Below are 22451 nucleotides of genomic sequence, written 5' to 3'. Positions count from 1 at the left end.
CCCTCTCTCCTGCAGAGACGCCGCTGCAGAAGTCCCCGAACCCTGGCCCAGCCCTGGCCAAGCCCTGGCGGCTGCCCCCTCCCACCTCTCTTGCAGCTGCTGCGATGGGCTTGGGGGTGATAGGTGGTCTTACCCCGCTCGAAAAGGCGGCAGTCCTGCCACAAGCTGGTATATTATACATCCGAGAGCCCAAAGGTCTGAACTTTAAGGGAGGGGAAAAACAGAGAAGAACGACGTTTGTAAAATGTTCGTGACAAGCACAGTTTACTTCTGCCCTACTGGTTCGTACTGCCCCATCTCTGATCTACTTCTCTTCTTTAAAACCAGGTCAGTGTGAGGGTAGGAACCTGCTCAGGGTCCTTCTTGAGGGGGCCTCCCTGGGGACCTGGACTCGGAGAGTCTCACCACACAGCAGGCACTACTTGGCCAGGCCATGCAGCCATTCTCACAGCCCCGCCACTGCCGGGGGGCTCCCAACTGTCTCACAGCGCCCATGTGGACCTGAAGAGATAGCAGAGGTCACTCCTGACAGTGACAGAGAAGCACCTTCTTCCAGCTCTGGGCAGCAGGTGGTGGCGCTGGTAAGGGGGCTCCCGGCACTCACTGCAGGTCCGTACAGCGACAGATCAACTTAGATTCTCTCACAACTCACTCAGCGTTTACCCGCAGAACACAGATGCAAGCCAAGGGGCCAAATGAGACACTCCACAGGATGTGCACAAAGCAAGCTTTAACTCTGTCCCTTCTTGAACTTGTGAAAAGCCATACCCCTCCTTCATAAATATTTTAATTCCACATTTTAAAAGAAGCAGTTCTAAACTTCCCTAAGCTGTTTCCAGAACCAGCTAGCAGGGACCCTGGAGGGGATGCTCTTCTCGCCTGTGATGTCGCCGCCCCCTTCCCACCCTGCCCTGCTCACTCTCGCCCCTCAGTGCCTTCTTGGAGCTCATGGCTGACATCAACTTTCATATTTTCTTTCCTCTGGAAATTTTTTTTTCCCCTTTTTTAATTTTTTAAGATTTTATTTATTTGACAGAGAGAGAGAACACAAGTCTCTCCCTTGACCAACTGAGTCATCCAGGCGCCCCTGGAAATTTTTCATTCTACTCCCAGCTCAGCACTACAAAATCATCCAGATGCAACTTGTCCCGCACCGCCAGCTGCCTCCCCCGAGCCCTGAATGTACAAGGGCTCATGGGCTGCTGCATACAACCAGCTTTTGGAAGAGGCCATGGCCTTCCATTCAGGAGATGAGACTGTAAGGTGCGGGTGGAAGGGTCAGGCCAGCCGCAGTGCCGGGGGCAGGAAGGGCACGTGACGTGTGTTAAAACATACAACAGATCAGAAATCTGAGGCACAACATGCAAGTGGAGTGAAGGGCATTTAAAAAATGAATCTACAAGGGCGCCTGTGTGTGGCTCAGTCATCAAGCGTCTACCTACGGCTCAGGTCATGGTTCCAAGATCCTGGGATCGAGCCCCGCATCGGGCTCCCTGCTCGGCGGGAAGCCTGCTTCTCCCTCTCCCACCCCCCCTGCTTGTGTTCCCTCTCTTGCTGTGTCTCTCTGTCAAATAAATAAAATCTTAAAAAAACAAACAAACAAAAAAAACCCGAACCTACATTCTACCTAGTAACTAGTTTTACACTTGGTTTTCTCTACTATCCAGTCTAGTGAAAATGGGGAGCCACACAAGACAGACGCCAACAGAAAAGCCCTGGCCCTTGGCAGTGGCAGCCGCCAGAGATTGAGCGGGCGGCTATGCGCGGGCTGCCGCCTCCAGGAAGCGTCCGCACAGCTGGGCCTGGGCTCTTCTCATTCCTGTGCATTATCTGAATGTTTATCACCAGCAGCTCTCCTACCATTTGAGATGGTTTTTTAATACAATAAAAACTAAAGAAGGAAGTCGGTGTAATTATTTCTGGCAAGCAGTATGTACCAAGGATTTTTATTTTTTTATTTTTTTAAAGATTTTATTTATTTATTTGAGAAAGAGAGAATGAGAGATAGAGAGCACGAGAGGGAAGAGGGTCAGAGGGAAAAGCAGACTCCCTGCTGAGCAGGGAGCCCGATGTGGGACTCGATCCCGGGACTCCAGGATCATGACCTGAGCCGAAGGCAGTCGCTTAACCAACTGAGCCACCCAGGCGCCCTGTACCAAGGATTTTTAAAATGCTAAGTTAGACCAAGTCATTCCACTTCCTGCAATCCAAGCAGAGGACCGTGAGGCAGCCCCCCGCAGACTCAGGACACACAGGGGCGCCCTTCCTCCCCAGGGCCTGGCATGTGCGGCACGTGGCAGTCACGCCAGATCGTGCTACGTAAATGAAAAGCACCTCAGAGCCAACAATAAAGGAAGAGCTCAATGACCTACAGTAAATCCATGTGCCAGAAGCACACAGTGTCAGAGATGTCTACAGATGACTTCAGGGACACGGGAGATGCTGACTGCGTAATCCCAAGAAACAGGGCTCAAGCTGAACAGAAGTCACGTGAACATACAGAAGACACACAGAAATAACTAACTGCAAAGACACTGGTGTTTGTAAGTGGGCTGCAGACTCTTGAGTGTTCCTTGCTCTTGTATCCTCCACGTTTTCTAAGAATTCTTTACAATACACAGGTTATCACTTTTAGAATCAGAAAACAAATCTTAACTATTTTCGAATAAATATCACAACTTACACATTTCGAAGCATAAAAAGATACACAATGCCGTCTCCCTCACAGAGCTACCCCCTCACGCCCCCAGAGGGCCACTGCCCCCACTGCCAGCGCACCCACCCAGGAGAGTTTAAATGACGGGCAAGTGAACGTGGGTAGACATGCTCCTTCCAGTTTTCACACAGAAGGCAGTGGCCACTCTCCCTTCCTATCTCACCCAGTAGAGCCTGGAAGCCTTCCCCCATCAGTGCTAAAGGGCTACTTCATCCTAAAAGCCCCAAATTGAGGAAAAGCTAGCCCATAGGCAGCCATGACACCCGCTTCGAGAATCTGGCCCGCAGCACCCACCGCCCAGCCTCGGCACTGTGGACACCAGGAGCCTATTCAGTCTTGCTGGGGAGCTGTTATCTGCATCTCACCAGGCTGAGCAGTGTCCCTGGCCTCCACCCACCAGGCGCCAATAGCACTCCCTTCCCACTCCTGCCAAGTGGTGACACCTAAAGTGTCCAGACAGGGCTAAACGTGCCCTGAGGGGCAGAACTGTCCCAGCTAAGAAGCCCTGCCCTACAACAATGTCTGACCCACAGGAAGAGTTCAGATTCTGTGGATTGAGTAAGATTAAAAAAACAAAAACAAAGAACCCAGAGACTGCTAAGAGGCCCACCCACCTTCATGTGCGCCCTGCGGCTCCAACCCCTAGGGAGTTTTCAAAAAGCAGTCACACTCAGAAACACAGAGCCGCCCCCAGAACCACTCACTCCTCTGCCACTTCTGGCAGGGCTCTCTCAGGAAAGTGGCTCCTTGCAGCCGGCCAGTACAGGACACTGACGGCGCAGCCCTCAGTCAACCCAGGGGAGCCCCTCCACCCTCCGTCACCAGCATCAAGGAGCCACAGAAAAGCTCCAGCCACAGAACTTGTCATCTGGAACAGCTCTCAACACTGAGACCCCAGACTCTACTGCTACCTTTCCATCCTCCGCCTGCCTCAGGCCCGCCCATGACCGCTCTCCTGACTTCTCCCTGCTCCTGGCCATCAGCACCCCCATCCCCTTCTCTCCTGCTGCCCTGCTGCTGACTCTTCACTCTCCAGACCTCTGTTCCTGCGAGCAGAACCTCACCTATGCACCTCTCATTTTCAAAACTCAGGCCCCCACTCAGGCCCTCGACCCTGTGGCTCCAGGCCTGTGCCGGTTCTAAGCACTGGGGAGGGATGGCTCGCACTGGCTGGGCCCTGGCTGGGAAACCAGCTCCACCCCCTCCCACACGGGCTGCCTTCCGGGCCTCTCCCCACACTCTGCAGAGCCAGTTTTTCTAGAGTTGACCTGCTGCCGCTGCCACCGCCAGGGGGCACCAGCTGGAGGCAGCGCTATGGATCCCAGAGCTCAGGGACACGGCAAGGAATACAGACCTCCTGGCCACACTTTTCCCCCACTGAATAGTTGCTCCTAAAGGAACAAGATCAAATCTCAAAGCATCAAGCAACAACAGCCCCAGGAAGTATAACAAAGAATAAAGGAGCACACAGGTTATCCAAGAAAGATACTGATAAAAGCCATAAAAGGCACTCTCTTAACCGTGCATGAAAAAACGAAGGTAAGAGCTACTGTAGTGAAATGAAAATATCCTGCATCAGATGAAAGTGAGTTACCTTTTACAGGCCGACTTCTCCGTGAGCAGCTCTGGAGACACATACTGGGCTGTTCCTACAAACGAGTTGGCCCTAGCTGATGAGAAGAGAAAAAAGGGAGAAAGGTCACGCTGAGACACAAGCATTTACCAACACTGCACCGTGGATGCACACCCATCAGGACGTCATGGTTCACAAGGCGTAACTGAGCTCTCGGTCACAGCACTAGTCCCCTGGAATTGGACTGACTTGTCCAGGGCCCTCCCCTCAAACCCCCTTCTTGGGGCTCTCTCCTCTAAAGGCTGGCTCAAAGGTCACCCACTCTGTGACACCAGCCCTGCCAGGGCAGTCCCTCCACGCCAGCCCGCCGCAGTCCTCTGGGCACCTCTCACGGACACACTAGAGACGTTCGCCCAGCCTCCTGTTAGCTGGGAGCATCCTGAAGACAGGGGGCTTGTCTGTTTGGTTCACTCCTGGACCTGTGGTGCCTAAAACAGCAGGCAGAGACGGGAAATGCAGAGATATGGGAACGAACCCGACCCCATGCAGGCTACGCGCCCCCTAACAAACAGCTCACGGAGGTTAGGGGCGATAAAGGGAGTGAGACCCAGGAGTTCTGGCCAGGGAAACTTCCAAACACCCTGCCGCCTCTGGTACTGGATTTGCAACACCAGGTTCGCCAAGCTCAACCCACAGACTCCTAGGGTCAGTGACAGCAGGACCCTCTGGACCCACCCGTCACAAAACAGATGATGCAACAACACCCGAGTCACCCCAGTGGCCCTCAAGGCCCTCAGGCGCTCAAGAGCAGCCAAGCAGCCCCGAGAGGGCGGCACTTTGGGCAGGAGCCGGCCTCTCTACCACATGGCTCCTGAGGCATCTACATGGGGCGTCCTCCAATATGCAGGACAGCAGAGTCACTCCACCTTTCCCTGTGACCAATAGACACAGGACTGGGATTCCCATGTGACAAGTGCCCACTGTCTGAGAGCAAAACCCTTCTCTTAGGAGCATGTGAAATGCTGCGTCACCCCTGACACTTACCGGGCGACACCCCCCGCCATCACTTGCCATGACCTACCATGCACGGCCTTCCACACCCAGCCCCACATAGACAGCACCCTCTACCCACACCGAACAGCTGTTGGCAAGGCTCTGGTCCTGCTTGGACAGGCCCCTGGAGGAGAAGACCACCTTTCCCAGCACCAGGTTCCAGCACGGCTCTGTCTCCTGTCCCAGCACCCCGTGGCAGACAGGAGACCTAACCACGGTTGCTTCGGGCGCACAAGCCTGACCCTTTCGCAGATTACACGGTCCTTTTTCTCATTATCTTTAATAATCCCTGCTAGAAAGTATTTGTCCCTAAGAACATATCTTCCTGAACCGACCTAAGAAGTAAAACATCACAGCAACACACCTACCAGCGAATGGTCGCCAGACCTCCAGGCCACTTCTGAAACCGGGGACACAGAAAGTAGAGACCAGCCCCGTGCAGGGTCCTGCCCAGTGGGATTACTGACAAGTGTCTGAACTTCTCTATGCAGGGTTCTCAGCTGGGGACAGACAGGCCCTCAGGGGACACCAGGCAACGCTGGGAGACATTTCCAGCTGGCACAACAGGGGCAGAAGGGAGCTCTGCTCACCTAGTACGCAGATACCAGGGCTGCAGCTAAGCATCCCACAGGCTGCAAACAGCAGGAGCTCTCCAGCCCCACACGTTCCCCAGGCCCTCGGTGGCCTCCATGCAGCCTCCCTAGGACGGCGCTCTCCGACCCTCTGAAGACACGGCCCTAAACAGAACAGGAGGAGCCAGCTCCGTTCTGGGACGTTCTGGAGGAAGGGGGAGCTGGGGAAGGGAGAACAGCTGAACGTGCCTTCGTCTTTCCTGCGCGGCTGTGTGTGTGTTAAGTCGGGGGAAGCAACCTTCTCCTTCTGCACTTGACTGCAGGCTCTTTACTGGGCACCTCAGACTGGTCCTGACAGAGAAATGACTTGAGGTTACAGCTTCCTGGGACAAAACACAGCAGACCTATGTTTGGTCTGTCTACAAAATTCTTGACAGTATTATGGATATAAATAACACAACACCTGAATTAAAATGCAAACGGAAACCAGGGCGCCCAGGCACACCAATGCAGCACGTGGCGTCTGGGCTGAGAGAGGCCATCGTGTCCCCGCTCACCATCCCTGGGGAGGCCTTAAAGTGGCAGGGGCTCACTGCAGGGGAGACCTCCTGACTGCTGTCCAAAGGCCTCTGAGGCAGATGCCCAGGAAGAAGACACGGACGAAGCCAGTGTGCTCACTCTTCCCCATGTGTCCCCAAACGTGTTCTCTGTCCTCCTTGATGCTCCGGTGGGGGGATCCTGGGTACTACAGCCCTAGAGTCAGCAGGAGCCCCCAGAGGGGGGCAGAGGAGAGCCATGGCTGTTACTCCTCCTGCCTCACTCCACGCCACACCCCTCTCCCACTGGGATGCCCCCGACCTGCCCAGGCCGGAGAGGCTCACAGGACCCCTGTAGGGATCCAGCCCTGTTGCTTCTTCGGCCCTGCTCTCTGTAACTGCTCCCTTCGTTATTTTCATGTAAAGACTTTGTGGCTGCATTTGCATCCTGCCAGGATCCTGAGTGATACTGCCAAGAACACTGAGGTGATTCATAAGAGGAAAAAAGAAACCCAGAGCCAAAACCAAATGAAACCATTCAATGATGCAATGAATCAAAGAAATGCAAATGAAAACATGATGGCCTATCAAATCAGCAAAGATAAAAAAGGAAATACACACTGTTGGCAAAGATTTGAGAAGACACACACAGCGCTACGGGTGGGGATACGGAAGGGAGTCATTTTCAGGGGAGCAATTTTCCAAAAAGCATCAAAATTCATAGAGAACAAACTTGCCCTCTGAGCCAGCAACTCCACTCCTGGCACCTGATCCTCAAGGACGGATCCAGCACGGGCAGCAGGACGACACGGACCCCGGGAGCCCCACTTGGTAATTCACTGCGTCTACTGTGTGTCCATTCTGCATAGTAAACATGCGTTGCTTCTGCGATTTGTTTTATTTTATTTTTTAAGATTTTATTTATTTACCTGAGAGAGAGCAAGGTAGTGCAGAAGGAGAGGGATAAGCAGGCTCCCCGCTGATCAAGGAGCCCCACATGGGGCTCGATCCCAGAATCCCAGGATCACGACCCAAGCCGAGGGCTGACGCCCAACCGACTGAGCCACCCACGTGCCCCTGAGATTTTTTTTAATGCTTTTATTAAAAAGTTCTAAAAACGTATTTTTGTATGGAAAGATGTATTTACGCATAATTAAATAATTCAGGCTATCAAACAATATATAGAGGTGTTGTGCCTTTAAATAGCTACATGATGCACCAAATAAAGTCTAAAACATATACACCATTCCCACCCCTGCCCACGGCTGGGCTTTGAACAGTGAATCATGATGTCATTAGGGCTGTGTGGTTGTTGTAGGCTTTCTGGACCTGGGTCGGCTTGTCTCCCATGACACCTGCTGCTTCCTCTCACCCAGGAGCCCATGCCCACCTTTTTAGAGGCGGGACTCCGAGTCCCCAGGGAGGTACAAAATCACCCCCGAGGACAGGAGCTCTCTTGTTAGTCATGAGATGAATGACTCCTCTAGCACATGGAAAAGAACAGGGCTGCCCTCAGAATGATGTTTTTTTTTTTTTTTTTTAAAGATTATTTATTTATTTATTTATTGGACAGAGAGAGACACAAGAGAGAGAGGGAATAGAAGCAGTGGGAGAAGGAGAAGCAGGCTTCCCGCTGAGCAGGGAGGCCGATGTGGGGCTCGATCCCAGGATCCTGAGATCATGACCTGAGCCGAAGGCAGACACTTAATGACTGAGCCACCCAGGCGCCCCTCAGAATGATGTTCTAAAGGCATAACAAATACGCAGGAGGACAAAGGATGAAAATACCAAAGTATTAAAGCAGTGACAGTGTGATGTAACAGTACATGATTTTCTTTATCAGAGTAATAAGATCTGGCAAGTCTAACAATACGGTAACTCTAAAGCAGCAACGGGGCGCATGACAGATCAAGAATCTGTGACAACCATGGGGGCGCCTGGGGGACTCGGTCTGCTGAGTGTCCTCTGACTCTTGGTTTCAGCTCAGGGTCATGATCTCAGGGTAGTGAGATGGAGCCCACGGCAGGCTCCATGCTCAGCGGGGAGTCTAGGGGAGATTCTCCCTCTGCTGCTCCTCCCACTGGCGCTAGCGTGGGTGTGCACTCACACTCAATCTCTCTCAAATAAATAAATCTTAAAAAAAAAAAAAAAAGCTGGGGGCGGGGGCATCTGAGTGGCCCAGTCGGTTGACTGGTCCGACTCAATTTTGGCTCAGGTAATATCTCAGGGTTGTGGGATTGAGCTCAGTGGGGAGTCTGCTGGAGATTCTCTCTCCCCATCTCCCTCTGTTCCTCCCCCAATTTGTGCGTGCTCTAAAGTAAATAAATAAATCTAAAAAAAAAAAAAAGGAATCTGTGACAACCGTAATGGAACAGAGAAACACCTGACTGCTCCTGTTGACAGCAGACATTTGTTGCCTACCTTCATAATTAAGGGAAATGTTCAATTTCACTGAAAGTTTAGGAAAAATAAGCAACTTTCTCCTCTCAGCTTCACAGACAGCCAACTTCTATGCATGACACCAGGGTAAGAGCCCCAGAGAGCATTAGAAATGCACAGATAACCTAGTTCCCTCCCCCCAGAGGCTCAGAGATGAACCGAAGGCCAAACTGCTCCACCAGTTAGAAAACCAGGTCCAGAACCCAGCACTGGCCAAAATGCTGCCGTTTCCACGCCACTGACCCACTGGAAGTAGGCCACAGGGTCAGGGTAAAAGAAGAGGGTCTTGGGCTGGGTTGTTGTCTCCACCCTGAAAGTGATTCAAAGAAACTGACCAGCATCCTGGGCCGTGGAACACTCTGGCCACCACCTCGGACTCAGAAGTGCCAGCGAGGAAGGAGGGACCTCAAGAAGTGTCTCTGAGGTTCGAAGACACCTATACCCTCTTCAAAGCTGGAAGTGCAGCAGAATGCTCATATCGTACCCATAAGCCCCCAAGTGAAGCACAGCAAACGCACTCCATAAAATGGGCTGACCTCTTGGACAGAAGATGAGCATGCTGAATGCAGCAATACATCAAGAGGAGTCTGCACCATGACCAAGCAGTGTTTATCCCAGGAATACAAGGGTGGTTCAACATATAAAAATCAATAAATATACTATATATCATTAGCATAAGGGGAAAAACCACATAATCATCTCAACAGATTCAGAAAAAGGATCTAATAAAAATTCAACACTCCTTCATGACAAAAATACGTCACAAAGTAAGAAGAGAAAGGAACCTCCTCAACCTGATGAGGGCGTCTAGGAAAACCCCGCGGCGAGCATCCCACTCGATGGTGAGAGACTGAAGCTTCTCCCCTAAGATCAGGAACAAGACAAGGGACACCTGCTCTGGCCCCGCCCACTCCACAAGGTCCTGGAGGTCCTACCAGGGCAGGTGGGCAAGAAGAGATAAAAGACATCCAGAGTGGAAAGGAAAAAGTAAAACCATCTTGAATCAGAGATGACTTGATCTTACATGCAGAAAATTCTGAGGAATTCATTAAAAAACTATCACAGCGGAGCGCCTGGGTGGCTCAGTCGGCTCAGGTCATGATCCCAGAGTCCTGGGATGGAGGCCCGCATCGGGCTCCCTGCTCAGCGGGGAGCCTCCTTCTCCCTCTCCTTCTGCCTGCTACTCTGCCTGTGTTCTCTGTCTATAAACAAAATCTTAAAAAACAAACAAACAAAAAACTATCACAACTAAGAAGCAAATTCTGCCAGGCCGCAGGACACAAAAATCAAATGTATTTCTATATAGTTGCAGTGAACAATCTGAAAATGAAATGTGGAAAACAATTCCACTTACAATAGCCTCAAAAATAAAATACTTAGGGATTTACTAAAAACAGTGCAAAGCTTATACATTGAAAACCAAAAAAGATTTCTGAAAGAAATGACAAGACCTGAATAAAAAGACACCCCACCCTGAGGGGCCAGAGGACTTAATACCATTGTGATGGTGACACCCCCACCGCGGGCCTTCACTCAGCACAAGGCTACAAGGCCCATCAACGCTGCGAGTACCAGAAGGCCACTCCTTTTAAAGACAGAATCATACTCCCCTGTGAGGACCGACCACATTCTGTCTACCCATGTGCATGATCAGCTGATGGACACTGGAGTTGTCTCCACGTTCTGGCTAGCATACAGAAAGCTGCTCACAACATTCCTGTACACCTTTTTTCTGTGAACATGTTTTCTGCTCCCTTGGGTCTGCCCTGGCAAGTACCACTGCTGAGTTACAAGGTAACCATGGCTAACCTCTGGAGGAGCTGCCAGCCTGCTTTCCAGAGCGACTGCACCATTTCACATTCCCGCCTGCAGAACACGAGGGCTTCGGTCCCTCGACACACTTGCTAAGGCTTGTCATCACAGTCTGTCATTTTGATCACAGGTGTCCCAGAAGCGGTAGCTCAGTGTGCTTTTGATCTGCCACTTCCCAATGACCTTGAGCATCTTTTCGTGTGTTTATAGGCCATTTGTCTGTCTTCTTTGGAGAAACATCTATTCAGACCCTGTACCCACTTTTAAATTTTTATTTCATTTTATTTCTTGAGTTACGAGTTCTTTATACATTCTGGGTATAAGTCCCTTAAGATATAGGATTTGGAGGTATTTTTTCCCATTTCACTTTCTGAACGGTAACACAGCACAAAAGTTTCCCAACTGGATGCAGTCTATTTCTCTTCTGTTGCTCATGCTTTAGGCGGTGTATCTAAGAAACCACTCACTGCCTAACCCAAGGTCATGGAGATTTACACCTACACTTCCTTTCAAGAGTTTCAGTTTCTGCATTCTACATACATTCACATCTCTGGTCTAGCCAAGTTAACTTCGGAGTTAGCTTTTGCGTATGGTGCAAGGAAGGGGTAAATCATGTTTTCGATGAACCCGTCAACACTGAAGGAGGACAGTGAACCTGCTGAAGGTTTTCACAAGTGGCAAATAAAGGGGAAAGGAAAGTAAGCATTTATCCTGTTCTTCCCCCTTAGTCAATACCACTGTAGTTAACCAAATAATTGCTATGGGGACGTTTTTCTTCAAAGAATTCCAGCCCATGAACGAAGGAATTAGGCTATGATCATTCTGCATTCTCTAGAGAATTAATGGATCTAGGCCATTATGGTTATAAAGGGCTGTTGACATCACAGAGAGAGATGACGGAGTGTTATGAGTGTCCTAATGGAGAACACACCCCAGCCTTTGGTGTGAGAACACTGAATGTGCATGTGATCAAGGGGCCAGATCTAACTTCCCATTTCCAGCGCAGAGGGGACAGGAACATTGTTACATGACTCCAAAGAGGTGCAATCAGGAAACTCCAGGAAACTAAGACAAATGACCTGGTTTCTTCAACAGACTACAAGGGAAAAAATAGGGAAAAAATAAAGGGTGAAAAAGAAATTTAAGAAACAAATTAGCTAAGCCCAATGTGGAGATTAATTTGAATCCTCATTCAAGTAGATAACCACCAGAAAAATTATGATGTAGAATTATGACAACTGGAAATTTAACACAGTATTTTGGGATATAAATGAATTACTGTTAGTTTCTCATGTATGAAAATGGTTTGCTATTGTAGTCATTTTTTTTTAAAGATTTTATTTATTCATTTGAGATACAGAGATATATATAGAGAGAGAGACAGCGCGCACACGCATGAGCAGGGGGAGAAGCAGAGGGAGAGGGAGAAGCAGGCTCCCCGCTGAGCCGGGAGCCCGATGTGGGGCCTGATCCCAGGACCCCGGGATCATGACCCAAGCTGAAGGCAGACACTTAACCACCTGAGACATCCAGGTGCCCTGTGTAGTCATATTTTTTAAAAGAAACTTTATATTTTAGTAATAAATACTGAAATATTTACTGAGAAAACAAATTGATGATGGTGGAAATCAGGTCACACGCAAGGTTTGAATTTTACAAAAAGCAAGTACTCTGTGTTAAGAAGAAAAAAATAACCAACTGCATTTATCATAGCTATGACTAAACAAATACCGATACTGAGAAGACCAGAGTAAACCATTTCTTGATGTAAAGAGTTTTATCTGGTGGTGTAAGTACAGGAACTCGACTTTCTCCTCTAACATGTGACCTCTGCTTTTGGGGTGGGTGGAGCTGTCCTGCTCCTGCTACACTGGGGGGAAAGCAGGAGCGCTGGGGCAGGGTCCAGAGTCCACAGCAAAGCGAGAGGGGGGCAACACTGGTCTGAGGGTCAGGATGATGGCCATCCACAGAAGGTACAGCTGGAGTGAGTGACAGAAGTGACTTCGGCTCTCCAGCCTCCTCCCCCCATCCCCTCTCCTGTCACCTGCCCCCAATACCTACCAGCCCTCCCCTCCTGTTTGGTGAGTGGAACCTCCACATCTGGCTACACACCAAAAAGGCCAACACAGCTCAAGACACAGGTTTCCAGACACAAACCCTAAGTCTGAACCTCTGTGGCCTCCTGAGCTCCCCAAACCTCTTACAAAGAGGCAAAGGCCAGTGACACAGCCACAGACAAGAGGCTTCCTCTGCATGATTAAGTTGCCCCCACTTGGATAGGTCTGTGGGACCCTTGTTAGGTTAGAAGTCACAAGTCCTCTGATCCAGGAAGTCCTCATCAATCCCACACACCCTCCTCAACAGCTACCTGTTTCCTATTCCTGCCCCTCACAACCATGCGGCCACTCTGACCCCACAGGAAGCAGTGAGAGAGACACAGGAACAACCCACTGGGACAGAGGTCTGGGAAGACAAGACAACCTGCCTCTTGCTATGAGGGTGAAACAAGCTCATGCGCACAGTATAGTTAAGGAGCCTGGGTCATGTTCCCACCAACGCTTGCTCTCTGCAAGCTTAAGAGGTCTTCGGGAAACCATCTCTGTAAGAAAGTTAAAACCTAATGCAAGAATAAATTCTAAGATTCTGAACTACTTCAAACAGAAAGTGAGAGCAAGTCACTAAAGTGAATCACTCACAATTATACATGTGTTTCCCTCTTTCCCTAAGAAGGAAAAAAAACAGCCAACTCATCCATATATACGAGCAGCTCTCCCTGGTTCACAGTGTAAGGACTTTTAGACTTCTACTTCTAGAAAGAAACGCAGGTTTATTTCACTATTTCACCAATGCATTTAAATTCTTCTATTTTCTAAATGGCTACAAGTTAACAGGACTAGCTTGTGCCGAGTATCAAGATTCTAAAGAGAATGCGCACGGAGGAAAAATTGACAGAGCAGACTGCGAGGGGGATGGCTCCTGAGGCTGACTGGGGGGCCCCATGGGAAGTCACACATGAGATGACAAGAATGGGGCCATGGCAGTTCTTGTTCAGTTCACCTGGGTCATGGACAATGCTTATGGCTATGGGTTACACTGTATCCACAAAAACGATGTTACTGTGCTATAGGAATGAATCAAGTAGATCAAGATTTCAGGGCATCTGACAAGTGCCCAAAGGACATCCCCCCAAGGTGGGAAGGCAGGAAAGGGAAATGCAAAAGGCGGGCGAGTGGCACCAGGACTGAAATTTGTTGAGAAATAAAAGTGTCTTCCTTGATTGCAAGTTTTGTTTTGGCTCCAAAGAGTGGCGCCCTAGGATTCTCAGAGAAGTTCCCAAATCCAAGACACAGTCTTGGTGATTCAATGAGTGTCTGCATAAACAGGAGGGCACTAACTAACAGAATCTTCACCATAACCCTGAGAGTGAAAACACGGGGCTTCAAGAGCACCTGGGAAGCAAAGACAAGGCAACCTGTGGAAGAGAATTCAGAGGCCCAGCCAGACGCTGCTGGGAGGAGGGGACCCCAGGCATCAGCCCGGTAGCCGCCCTGCATGCGACCGCTCACTAAGGGGGCCTCAGTTCAACCTGAGGCAGAGAAGGCCTGCCCAGCCAAGCTAGAGGGCTCTCCCACTGCTTCATGGGGCTCACAGCTCCCCTCTCCACAGGAGGGCAGCTGTAGCGAGGTGGGTGCTTCCATCTGAACCCAGTCCTTCTCTCTCATGAGTCCCCACGAGCCCTGGCAGAGGCGAGCACAATGCCCAGCCTCGCAGGCCAGGCTCAGGGTGGCTCTGTTCGGGACAAGTGTCCTGACTCAAGGTTCATTTTCAAGGTCCCTTATTAATTTTAAGGTCCCCGCTGGCTAGCCAGGACACCCCAAAGGACTCTTCTGGCCCACTTTACTGTCAGCAACTCCTCCTCAGGTGATGGAGTGGTCATGATGCACAAACCAACACCAGGAATTACCCTAGGGGAACAGTGATTAGGAGGGTTTGTAATTATAGATGTGCACTTGAGCAGCAGGCTAAACGTCAGCCCGCACTTGTTTTGTAATTTCACAGAACCTCACTATGATCGGCGTGCCTGATCAACTACACACAGGGGACGGGAGACAGACGGGCAGATGGCGGGCACTGGGACATAGGGACAGTGCTCTCACAATTATAACCCACACTGCCAACACGGGAGGGCTGGGAGCTGACTCCATAGACCCCACGCTCCCGCACAAAAGACCAGGAACAAATGTGGCACCCTAGCATCTTCTAGGACTGGGGAGGCTGAGCCGTAGCGGACACTCCCAGGTACTCACAGGAACCTGGGACACCAACATGTAGAGAGGGGCTGGCAGACCAACCACAAACCGCCCAGAAGAGCCTTCCCTCCAGACCAGGCGCAAATTGCCCAGGCCTTCAGGCAGAGCCACCACAGAAGCCAGGGCCTGCCCCTATGAAAGCTTAAGTGTCTACTTTACAACAGCAAAGGTATGACTAACATGTCACTGTCAATGAATACAATGCCATTCAACACATTTCTAAGAAGCTGTTTTTGATCTTAAGCAATGAACTGGGACGTGCTAGAAACGGCACTCACACACCTTGTTTACTCTCCGGGGATAGTACTTTTGCTGTTCCGAAATCTGTGATCTGGATGTGCATGTCTTCATTTAACAAAATGTTTTCCGGTTTCAGGTCTCTGTGAAAGCAGATTTTGTACATTTGAGATGAAATATTTAAATAGCAATGTTATTACACACTTTTAAGTTTTGCTGAAAACAAATGAACTGAATACTTATAATCTTTATGGACAAACAACCAAGAATGTAAGTCTAGAAAGTTCACACTGAACAAATATCCAACTGCATCTAATGAGTAGATTCAAACTACATTACTTCATAAACGCATATGTCGTTTTCAATACACTTTTTATTAAAGTGTAATCCATCATTTTTTAACCCATAAAGATCTTTGAAACTTATTGTAGTCAGGTAATCATTTCACAATATATATAAATCAACCATCGTGTTGTACACCTTTGACATATACAGTGATCAATGTTCATTGTTTCTTAATAAAACCAGAAAAAAAGGTTAAAATGTTAAATTTTGTTATGTGTATTTCACCACAATAGAAAACCATCTGTAACAGCAACAACAACAAAAAAGCTCATACGAACTTTCGATTTGACAATATCGGAGAGTCACAGAAAAGGAGATCAGAAAGAAGCGCGCCCGCGAGCCTTAAGGCGGGGACTAAAAGCACGAGTGGGGACAGCCCAGAGCGCCACCGGCTGCCAACTTCACCTGGTACTGGGAGGCCCGTGAGTCTCAACATCAGGTGACATCAACTTCTCCTTAGTTCTCACAAGGAGGCCTCCCACCCTTCCAGAAAAGCCCACAGAGCTGACCCCGAGGCCCGGGAAGCAAAGCCCACAGGCAGCTGGTGTGGTACCTGTGAATGATGCCCTTGCCATGCAAGTACTCCAGAGCTGACACCATCTCGGCCGTGTAAAACCGGGTGCACGTCTCATCGAATGAGCCAATTTTGCGAATGTATTTAAGGAGTTCTCCATTTTTGGCATAACTAAGACCAAAGTCTAAATATCGCATTGTTAAGGAAAAGAAAAAAAGTCATTTTTTTAAATCTAAGCTTACAGCCCAATAGGAATACTTTTAATTCATGAAAACCAAAGGTACCCATGGCCTCAGACAGTGGTCCCTCTTCAGGTCAGACCCTGTTGTGATCAAACCCACAGCCGCCGGGGCTGATAGGACTCCCTGGCCCTAGCCCCACGCCCAGGCCCCAGCCCCACGCCCGGGCCCCAGGATGGGTTCCTCCCCAAGAACAGTGACACACACCCCTTGGCCTGACTGCTCCTTCTGGACCCCACCATCCCCAAAGGCACCCACAGGCTCAAGGGAGGGAAGCCACTAGAGAGAGTGGCCAGAGCCCGTGGCATACATGCCTCTTAGCAGGCTTCAGCAAGGGGAAGGGGGCCCTCCATCCTAATTCAGCCTCCAAACCCGCACCACAGTGGACAGACAGCATTTACTGAGCACCAACTGCATTCCATGGTGTGCTAAGAGTCAATTCATATAAAAGGTTTCTCAAATGCATGCTCCTGTCCAAGTATAAAGTAACAAGTCTTATAAGACAAATACCATTTTATTATCTTCTTGAGTCTATCTATTTATTGGTCACCCGCTGGGGAGAGACCAAGAAACACAGGTATCTTTCCCTCAGACACCACTGTGCTGTGATTTGCTTCCATTCTCCCTTCCCAAAAGGATTACAGACTGAAACAATAATGGATCCCATATAACAGCTTCCTCTTGGAAGCACCAAACACCTGCACCTATAAATGGAAACCTACAGGTACTTCACGGCTCCCTAGCAGCCAAGGGACACAGTAACAGGAGTCCTCACCGCCCTAGGTAGTGGCTCTGAGGGCAGGAAGGGGTGGCTGGCGCTCAAGGTCTTCCATCTGGCTTCTGTTTGCCAGGGCACTGCGGTCTCCCACCGAGGACAGAGTCTGATGCTGCAGGCCAGTGAGGACAAGTCCAGGATGGAAGGGACCAGCAACCAAAGCTGTCCAAACCTGTCCATGATTTAGCCCCACCTGTGGCCACCCAAGCCCTTCCAACTAGGACAACAGGAACCTGAAGCAAAAAAGAAAACACACCTTACTCACAGGGAAGGAAAAGGGTCCCAGCCAGACCCCTTCACAGCTTGCCCTGCTCTGTCTTCTCTGCAGGGAAGGCTGGTGTCCATGGCCTCCTCCCCAGTGGCCTGCAGATTCTGGCCTCACCCCGAAGCAGTAGCTTGGCGCTGGCTGGGCCAGCAGCCCTACCTGGACTAGCCATGAACCTTAGCACTGAGGAGAGCTTAGGAGCCTGCAGTAGACCTTAGAGGCTCGGCCTCGGCACAGGCACAGCGCCTCCCTGAGCTTCATGGGGTTTGCCCCATATCTGACCACTCCTTGAGTTCCTGTTTCCTGGGTGAGGGACACTTCTAGTTCTCCGCTCAGCTGTGAAGCTAATGTGACCAAAGGTTCTGAACATGACAACTCTTGAGGGTCCGGGCTCCAAGCCCATGTTGTCTCCAACCACACACTTTCCTCATCCCCTGAAGTACTCTCTCACATCTCCTGGGTCCTTGACATCCTAGAATGTTTCTCCCTCTCTTGGCACAGCCAGTGGCCCAGGGCAGCGAGGAGGAAGCCGTTCTCTCCCATGACATGGGTGAATTCCTGGAAGGATGAGCAAAGACCAAGCCAGTGATAAGAGCCCAGTAAGCTCAATGCCTGTGCTTGGCAAAAAGCCTAGCCCAGAGAGGTTAAGCAACTGACTCAAGGTCACAAAGCCAAGGAGGGACAGAACTGGAGCTCAGCCTAAGGCTTAGAGCACTACTCCTGTCCCCAAGCCACAAGAAGGGACACACAATGATGAGCAGCCAGTCAAGGTGGCCTCAAAGGTGAGAGAGACACCGAGCAGCCATGAAGGAAGAAGACTCTTCACTGTCCTCAGGGCCATAAGCAGTGACAGCAGAGTCGTGGGGACAGGGGTGATGCAGGAGCCAGGCAGAAGCATACATTCTCTAACCCCTAAACAAACCAACAAGGAGCCCCCTCTCTGCCCTACATGCCTCTAAATATGAGACCACTTTACTGCTCCCCACTGAAGGCAGGACCACCGGGCAGAACCCACTGTGTGTGCTGCCTGGACCCCCTCACCGCCGTCTCCTGAAATCCCCTCCCCACCCCAGAACAACGTGTACAGGGGCCATTCCACAGGGCAGACCCAGGCCCTAGGTACTCGGCCAGTAGTCCGCAGCACCTGACCTGGCCGCCAAGCAACCCCCTGCTGGAAACCACCTGGCCCCACGGCCCCCGAGGTCTGTCCTCCGCTCACCGGCAACACCCTGCCTCCTGCGTGCCAGTATGTGCGGGGGTGACTCAGGCTCAGGCCTCGGAACTCTTCTCTGCCGAGGGCCCTCCGGCGGCCAGCCAGCCAGCCCTCAGTTTGCACGCCGCCATGGCTCCTCACCAAGCTCTGCCAGCAGGCACCCAGCAGCAGCAGGTGCCCACAGATGCCTCGGAGGCCAACGCCACACACACCTCCAGCCTGGTCTCTCCCGACTCAGTCACAGCACCCCTGTGCACCCCGACCCCAAAGCCCCACACCCAGGAGCCACCTTGACTGCACTGCCCCTTGCCTGGCTCACTTGCAAGAGCCTTCAGTGCAGCACCAGCCATGATCACAGAAAACGGCTACTCTGCTCCAGCCCCTCGGGGCTTCCTGCACACTCAGAAGAAAATCCGTAATTCCTGCCAGGCTCCAGGGGAGGAGAAGCTGGCCCCTGCCCAGCCTTTTCACTCCACCAGCACAGAAGCACTCCAGCCCTCGCTCCACCCAGGTCTCTGGCCGAAGTCCATGTCCCTGCAGACCACCGAGCTACAGGAGCAGCACCTCCCCTCACCCTCTTACCTCCCTCACTGCCCCTGCTCCCTCCCTCACGTGTACTCCACAGGCACCGATGGTGTGCGTGCTCTGCGTGCATCTAACTCCTCCACGGAATGCAGACCCTGTGAGAGCTGAGCCTTGGTCACCTTTTCACCAGCATATCCCCATGACCTGGCACTCAACAAGAACTTCTCAATAAGCAAAAGAACACATTTGGCTGACAGTTGATGAGGCCAGAAAATGGTGCTGAAGGGGGAACACGATGGAGCAAAGTTCTAAACCAGAAGAATCTGTGTAGAGAGAAGTAGGGGAAGGCCTGGGGGAGAGGGGGTGGAGGGGGGAGGCCAAGCCCTTACGGGGACCAGCTTTGTGGGGGCACAAGCTGAGAATACGGGATGGCTGAAGGGAAAGAACTAAGGCCAAGACTGAGGCCTGAACAAGCCCCGAGGCAACTCCATTTGACAGCTGACCTCTCTCAGTGGAGCAGAAACCAGAAGAGCATCTGCTGGGACTGGGGACTGAGTGGCTGGGGCACAGAGGGGCTGGGGAGGTCCTGGTTGGCAAAAACTACAGGAAAGGGCTGTGGAGTGAGAAGAAACTGGACAGCCAGGCCACGTGATGGGAAAGCCCTGGGACAAGCTAGACAACACAGTGTGGCCTACCCTGGCAACCATGGTGCCCTGCCTGCCCTGCTCCTTAAGCAAGGTAAAAGAAGGGAAAAAACATTGCTCCAGGGGTTAGTGGAGAAATCAGGGAGCAGAAGAAGCAATCAGTGGGGTGTGACAGCCTTGCTGGAGAGCCAGAGGTACTGGGTGATCAGAGCTATCCACAGGCAGAGAGCAGACTGGGGCGGAGGTCACAGGGAGGGTGGAGGGGAGGAAGAAGGGAGGGAGGCTGGAGGGCCTGGGGAGGACAGTGTTCTGGGTACTGTGGGAAAGAGTTTGGGCTCCTGTGGGTGGCTCCCTGGACTTCTCACTTGGGGGCTTCCCCTGGTAAAGATGTCCCTTCCAACCAAACCCCATACCCCTGGGCCAAAGAGGGCAGAGAGGGGCCCTGGATGCCCAAGATCCTTTTTCCTCCCTCACTTCCCTGCTTTGAGCAGGACTTGACACCTGATGGATAATCCAAGGATACCAGTTAGAAGAATAAGGGAATGCCTTTGAATAAAAATCCAGCAACCATGGAGTTAAAATAATAATAATCCTTTAGATACAATGCTTATGAGAAAAAAACCTCAAAAAGGTTTGTGATCATTTCTTTTGAAGTACCATTCTACTTCAGTGAACATCAGCAATCCCAGGGGCTCCCAAAGCAAAGTGATGTGAATTCATTTGTATTTAGAATATGCCACCCTTGGGGTGCCTGGGTGGCTCAGTCGTTGGGTGTCTGCCTTCAGCTCAGGTCATGTTCCCAGGGTCCTGGGATCGAGCCCCTCATCAGGCTCCCTACTCCACGGGAGGCCTGCTTCTCCCTCTCCCACTCCCCCCGCTTGTGTTCCCTCTCTCAGTGTCTCTCTGTCAAATAAAATCTTAAAAAAAAAAAAAAAGATATGCCACCGTTGTCCTTTCCAGGGAAGGAACGACTTGTGAAAATACACAGTGGGGTCATGATTCAACAGTACGGGGTCACCGGTGTGATTTCAGAAGGCTCTGACTGTTCAAAGGATACACAGCTTTTCATCATCCTGAAATGTGAAGTAAAGTTTAACAAAGAACGGGTGATCCAGGCGTGACATCACGTCTCTCTCTCTGGTTACATACGGGACCTTGTTCTCTTTGATAATGTGACGTTTCTCTAGAATTTTAACTTAAAGTAAGAGAAAAGCAAGTTACTATGATTAATAATGGTAAAAACAAAACAAACAAAAAAAAACAAACTAAAAACAAAACTCATAAAGGTAACTAATACAAATTAAAAGTTTTTCACAAAACCTACCCACCAGCTCTGTGGTCTCTAAGACCACCAGCGTCCCACCCCTGAAATCAGCATAGAACCTCCAGGTGCTAGGCAGCCTGGCAGCCACGTGTTAACACATGACCTACCCTGCATCCCAGACACACAGCCCCCTGGACTTAGTACTTACTAGCGTATTCCCTTGAGGTTGCCAGTTCTCGGGCCAGGACAACCTGGTTTGGGAAGAAAAGGGGGAAAGAGAAAAAACAGTATAACCCGGGCATCGACTCTCACAAGTCACCTTGCAGCTGACCACACAGGCTAACCTGCCCCCACCATGAAATTACATTTAAATATTTGAAATTACATTCAGATATATTGGTCCTGTGCTAACAAATTTGGCTGGATGTTAATGATGAAGTTAATGTGTTCTAATAAAAAGGAAATGCATAGATCAATCAACTGCCTTCAGAAGGTTCTCAATCAGCTGCTAAGTTCCCATGGTGCAGTGAAGTATAGATTCAGGAACATCTTGGACTAATGTAACCCTCACAAACAGTACAAAGAAACAGCAAATAATAGCTCAGGTGGGTCCTGGGAATTCCTTCAAAAAATAACTTTTAGAATATGTTCTCAGTATATGTTCATTGTAAAGCCACCCTGAATTTGGCCTTTTTCAAAAAACTGTGATCATACATTTCAGTTGATGCTGCACTCAGGTACACTAAACACTGTCCCTGCCGTCAAGGGCACAAGAAGGCCATGGGGCTCACAGAGAGCGCCTCCCACCAGCTGCACCTCCTGCCCAGGGTGGAGCCCCACTCTTGGTGGACTTTCTCGGTAGCACACCTAAGGCTTGTACTCACACTCCACTGTGGGGACAGAGAGCCAACAGGGCACAACACAACATGGAAAAGAGATTCCTACATGAGCAACCCCTGGGCACAACTGAGCACCAACTTCCACATGCCGGATGAGGCCAGTTGGCTGGGGAGCTGGGGCAGCCCCCACCTACCATGGCCAGCTGAGGCGGATGATGCCCCTCCTAAGACACGTGCAGGAAGGATGGCCCGAGGACCAGAGTGCAGATGGAAACCTGACCAAATCCTGGGGGATCCCTGGGCCTCCAGAGAAGACCTCTGGAGGCCACAGGTCATGATCATCCCATTACAGAATTCTCCAGGAGACTCACCAGAAGTGATCTTGGGAAACCACCATGTGAAACACCCTGCAGTGATTAAGAAGAATGGGGTTGGATTATATGTGCTCAAGTGGAAAGATCTCAGAGATCTTTCTGGAGGAATATACCTATGTGGACTGTTCTCAAGCACTGGGAGGTGATGGGGAGGGGCTGGGGAAAGACACTCCTCCCTAGGTTGCTTATGAAATATTAAATTTCTT

At 50.6% G+C, this 22451-nt stretch overlaps 1 protein-coding gene across 2 annotated transcripts in view; it reads right to left on the bottom strand.

The window, feature by feature from the left end:
- Positions 1-22451, bottom strand: part of PDPK1 (3-phosphoinositide dependent protein kinase 1) — a 77764-nt gene that overhangs the window by 20055 nt on the left and 35258 nt on the right. For both annotated transcript variants that reach the window (XM_028111945.2, XM_088017278.1), the window contains exons 3-8: positions 21241-21283; positions 20826-20963; positions 16147-16291; positions 15294-15391; positions 4311-4386; positions 134-202 (exon numbers count right to left, since the gene is read on the bottom strand). In XM_028111945.2, coding sequence (XP_027967746.1) covers positions 134-202; positions 4311-4386; positions 15294-15391; positions 16147-16291; positions 20826-20963; positions 21241-21283 — 569 coding nt within the window. The remainder of the gene's footprint in view (positions 1-133; positions 203-4310; positions 4387-15293; positions 15392-16146; positions 16292-20825; positions 20964-21240; positions 21284-22451) is intronic.

Source organism: Eumetopias jubatus, unplaced genomic scaffold, assembly GCF_037043125.1.
Source record: "Eumetopias jubatus isolate StellerSeaLion01/CBP00866 unplaced genomic scaffold, mEumJub1_p1.0 scaffold_12, whole genome shotgun sequence".
In the NCBI taxonomy this organism is placed as follows: Eukaryota; Metazoa; Chordata; class Mammalia; order Carnivora; family Otariidae; genus Eumetopias; species Eumetopias jubatus.
This window is presented reverse-complemented; position numbering and strand designations above follow the sequence as displayed.